The sequence below is a fragment of the Montipora foliosa genome, unplaced genomic scaffold (assembly GCF_036669935.1).
Source record: "Montipora foliosa isolate CH-2021 unplaced genomic scaffold, ASM3666993v2 scaffold_28, whole genome shotgun sequence".
Taxonomy (NCBI): Eukaryota; Metazoa; Cnidaria; class Anthozoa; order Scleractinia; family Acroporidae; genus Montipora; species Montipora foliosa.
In genome coordinates this window covers 1-5,000 of record NW_027179581.1, presented here as the reverse complement: position 1 = coordinate 5,000, position 5,000 = coordinate 1, and the positions used below count along the sequence as shown (strand labels likewise).

The 5,000-nt window shown below is 40.1% G+C and overlaps 1 protein-coding gene across 1 annotated transcript in view; it reads left to right on the top strand.

Annotated features, from left to right (window-relative positions):
• LOC137986707 (neuropilin-1-like) overlaps window positions 1-4,994 on the top strand; it is a 6,402-nt gene extending 1,408 nt beyond the window's left edge. The window contains exons 2-4 of the mRNA XM_068833652.1: window positions 618-1,073; window positions 2,098-2,405; window positions 3,239-4,994. Coding sequence (XP_068689753.1) covers window positions 618-1,073; window positions 2,098-2,405; window positions 3,239-3,385 — 911 coding nt within the window. The 3' untranslated portion in view covers window positions 3,386-4,994. The remainder of the gene's footprint in view (window positions 1-617; window positions 1,074-2,097; window positions 2,406-3,238) is intronic.
• Window positions 4,995-5,000: the final 6 nt, after the last annotated feature.

Genomic DNA, 5,000 nt, shown 5'->3' with positions numbered 1-5,000 from the left:
TCAATGTTCGCAAAACAAATCAAACACAACATAATCTGAAATTTTCGTCATCGTTCAATACTATTTCTTACGTGCATGGGAATTATCCCTTATTCCCTCAATTAAAGCAACGAATTCTCAAATATCAAGCAGTGCAAAAAGGAAGGGCAAATTTTAAAGAAAACCAAACGATAGTTTGATTATCTCGTTCTATTTTGGCTTTAGATCATCATCAAAACGCAAAAGAGAAGTGCATCGTCTTTCGAAATATTTAACAATTATTCCGGCCCCGCCGAAGTGGAGGTAACAGCCATCGCCCACTTTCGCCGACACTGAGGCCGTGAATAATTGTTTTAGTATATACCACACTAAAAAGTTGCTCCTCGGTAACCGAAGGGAAACCTGTAGTCATTTTGGTTTCTCCGTTTGCTGAGGGTTCACGTCCGAGCGATCAGAATGAGCGGAAAGCACAATTCACTTGTGTGGTATAGACTAATAAAATAAACAGTACCTGGAACTTTTCCATTTACGCAACTAATTAAGCTCTCTTGGGGAGAGAAAGGTTGGTATGGGTATATTGCGATTGGTCATGAATTATTTTGACGTGTTATTAATCCTTTTAATTAATGTTCATTTAGGCGAAGTTGTGTCCATGAAAGATGAACGCTTACAATTCATGCCCCCGCTTTTGAAAGTCTCTTCTTTCCTTCTCCTGAGCATACTTTTTTGGCAAAAAACCTCTGCACACTATGATCCCTGCCGCGTAGCCAGGTCAGTTCCCGAGCATGCGCTATCAGGACACGTGATCTCTACAGAAGAAGTGAAAGGACTAGAATCTTGTGTAATAACCTGCGAGCGCACTGAAAAGTGCTTCAGCATAAACTATTATTCAACGTTAAAAAGGTGTGATTTGAACGACAAAACCGTTGAATGGAATCTCAGTGACTTAAAGCCAACAGAAGGAGCCTTGTATCTCACGATGGTGTCTCGTGTCTACACGCCGAGTCAAGACTGTATTGGGGTTTGCGTACCTATCCCAGGATCCTCAGTGCGACGATGCGTTTGTGGAGAAAATACAACGAGCCTTAATGATTGTGAGTCTCGCTACCATCAACAATATTATTCAGTTGATCTATATATTTGCATTGCACAAGTTCTAAAAGATCACAGAGAAAAAACTTAAAAACATAGCCACCCTCAATTCACATTTCTAATATCGAGGTCACGACCGCCACGTTGGTGTCCCCAAACAAAGAAACGGCGGCCATGTTGGTGTCCCGACCCAATCCTCCGGGAATTGAACTCAAATATTATGCAAACGTTTTCTTTTGTTTTCGTTAAAGAAACATGTCTGTTGATCACGTGAGTGAAAACCAAGTATACCGCAACCTAGCAGTATTTTTAAATTCGTTGTAAAGCCCAGTGCAAACGGACGTGCAGTGTATTATGTGAAGGATACGACCCATAAGACTTTGTAAATTTACAAAATTTGGCTGCCATCTTGTTTTTAACATGTAAATGCGTTGCTATCTCCATGGATACCGTATGTAATGCGCGTGCATGGCTACAGCTGTACAAACGGATGAAACATTGACCGAATGCATAAAAGGCGGACAAAAATGTATTCTTTTGTTTATGCTAATGAGACTTACTAGCCTCGCTCTCAAGCAACCTTTCTTTTGTATTTTGGCCATGCAAACGAGGCTAGTGAGGCTAATTAGCACATAAACAAAAGAATATTGTTTTGGCCGCCATTTATGCATTCGGTATATTGTTGTTCTACGCTTCGGCGATCACGGAACAAAAGAAATGATGGGAGTTGTTGGCTTAAAAAGTTTGACCAGTTTCAAACTTCGTAAAACAACACGTAACAACATGCAGCAGGGTGTGCATTACCGGACGCAACATGTAACACCCGACAATGTTGGAACAATGTTGACCAACAATGGTGCGTCCATTTGCACAGGGCTTAAGTCGGCTTAAGTCTTATTTCTAATTAGGGAATTCTTCCAAAACAAGCACCAACATAAGGGCGGTGTCACCTAGTGTGATTCTTGCTATTCATAGTGTAACTCTTTCAATTGACTGAACTGTTTTCGCGTTGCATTTTCGAAATAGCTTGTTCAAAACCACTTGGAATGGAAGACGGTCTAATCAAAGATACCATGATAAAGGTATCGTCCACGCATCCGGACAGCAAAAAGGTATGGGGGAGACTTCACAGCAAGGAGGGAAGCTGGACTCCAATTGATGATTACAAAAAACAATGGTTCCAAGTAAACTTCGAACCGGAAGTAAAAAGAATCACACACATTGCCACGCAAGGAAACGGGAGAAACCATTATTGGGTGAAAGAATATTACGTCATGTACAAGAAAAAGGGAGCTTCGACTCTCCAACAATATATGGAAAGCAACAAATTAGTGGTAAGACGAAATTTCCTGGGTGAATATCATGTCACTTTTTCAATGCTCATACTATTGGTAGGGCATGTAGTTCCCGGTGTTGTGGTCTGTCTTCTGTGGTGTATCATGGTTGGGAGGGCAAATGCTCGGAGATATTAGCTACACCAAGCTACTCCAAAATCCGAGGGTGAAGAAAGATATATGATATGATATGATATGATATGGTTCTCCCTCAATTCCGAAGAAAGATTCTGTCTGGGAGGCCTAACCACATTGTCATTGTTGCTTTTTATCGTTTCGGTGTATATATCAGCGATTCAAAGGTAACTTCTTACATTGTTGCGTATAGGTCCCAATCATTTCTCCATCAATACTTTCCGAGGTCAAATGCATTTGTCCGGCAGTTCTCACCGTGAGCACGGAAAGGAGAAATGTCTAGTTTCTAAACAAATTGACAAGAAAGTGCTTGCTCGAGTTCTAGTCCCAAATCTACTAAAAATCTACTACCACTTTGATAGTCATCATAATTACTGTGTTAATTTTGAGCTTTTATGCATCTGCACGTTTGTCGTCCCCAGTCTTGGAGCTGCTCACCTTATACACCCAACTACAATAGGAGACAGCTGAGAAGACTGTAAATGAAAAGCTTAAAGGCCCACCTTCAACCGACAGGTTTTCGACCGTTTCTTTTTGTTATGGAAATTCGTATTTCTTATCGCAGCGATCTAATTGGATGAATCTCGGATTCGGGTGGAATTTTCATATATGAAAATTGTTTCGAGGCACGCAATGTCTGTCGTTTGAAGGTGTGCCTTTAACGCTACATTCAAAGATATTTTCTCTTGTACTTTCAGAATTTCACCGGCAATAAGAACCAAAATGCCGTGGTAACAAACAAGATAGCAAATCCCTTTGAAGCCACTGCAGTCCGTATAGTTCCAACAACATTTTACGGGAGAATAGCTTTGCGGATTGAACTGTACGGATGTGACATCAAGTGAGGTTTTGATATTGGAATGCATCACCCCCCGGAAACCTCATCTGACAGAGGAAAACAAGGTTTCGTCCTTAACAAAGATTGAAATTAAATTGACTCACATTACTGTTATGATTGTAACCTGGTTGCTGGTACAGTATTCAATGGGCAAAACCACGTATTCATTTATTGCGCAGTTCTTGCATTGGAACTACTGGAAAAAAATTAGTAACCTCGTTCTCTACTCTCGACGGAGAAAAGCCGAGGCTTTATGACAAGAAATGATGGTACAGTGAAGGAAAAGCAAACTTCATTTTGTCGGGAGATGGATTTATTGTCTGATAGGACAAACTGATTTATATGTATTGAAAAAGGTTTAGCTCTTCAACTTTGTCCTTGGTCTAAAGGACACACAAGGAGTACACTCTGTCAATTATTTTCGAAGGACATTAAGCAGCAGAGGTCCATAACCCATAAGTTTTCGGTCTCGTTGTTATCCAAAACGTTAGACACTTGCCACATTTAAGAACATGCCTTAGGCCGGTACAATACAAAATGAATTTAAAAAACTAAACTAGTGAGCAGCACTCTGCGAACTGTATCTGTAAAACTTGTTTAGTCTCCGACACATTTCGTCTAGTTTACGTAGACTTCTTCAGGGAATTTAACAGTAATACGAAAAACCCAACGGGTTGAAAGGAGTAACGCGCGTTCACAGCTTCAGTGCTGAGATTCAGTGCTAAGTACCATATTTGGAAACCCCTCGCTCCAGTTAATTTCGCGCGAGAACATTGGTGGTATTGCGTCACGGTGTTCTTGCGAACTGATTGGTTAAATGTTTCTCTCTTGTTGTTCCAAATATGGTACTTAGCAAATTTTTATAAAAGTGACGACACATTTGAAATTAAAGACATGTTTCGGTCGTGCAACGACCATCTTCAGTTGAAAGTAGAATTAATTTGAAGTTACATTTGAATTTATAATATGCTAAACAAAGATAAATAACAACGTGAAATAAATTGAGAATCTAACAAAATAGCCAAAGGTAACAAAAAAGAGTGTACAATGGAACATGTTGATTAGAACGAGAGAGTTAAATTAACGTGATATAATTGCTTATTTAAAGAAGGTTGCTCCCAGGAAATATGTAAGGCCTCTTTTATCTTGACCTGGAATTTTGTGGTCGCACGGTCTATAACTTCAAAACATTCCGCAGAGCAGGAGTTACGGCATGCCTCGGATTGTTGAAGGTGTTTAAAGATATGTGAGGTCCTGTCCCTGTTTAAGTGTTCGCGAATGCGTGTCGAGAGGTGTCGGCTGGTTTCGCCGACATAGCAAGAATTACAGCTTGCACAGGTAAACTTGTAGACAACATTCGAACAGAGTTCAACAGGCACAGGGTCCTTCACACTAAACATGTTACGGATCTTGAAGGAAGAAAAGGCTAGCTTAACATCAAGATTGTTACAATAACGTTTAAGTAATTTACGTAATCTGTTTTGTGCTACAATAGAGAAGGGCCCAACATAAGGTAATTTGAAAAAATGTGTAGGATTAGAGGGAGGACTAGTAGGTGTGTTCGAAAGGGTCTGAGTTTTTGTAATATACTGCTTAATGACTCTCTCAACGATATGACTGGG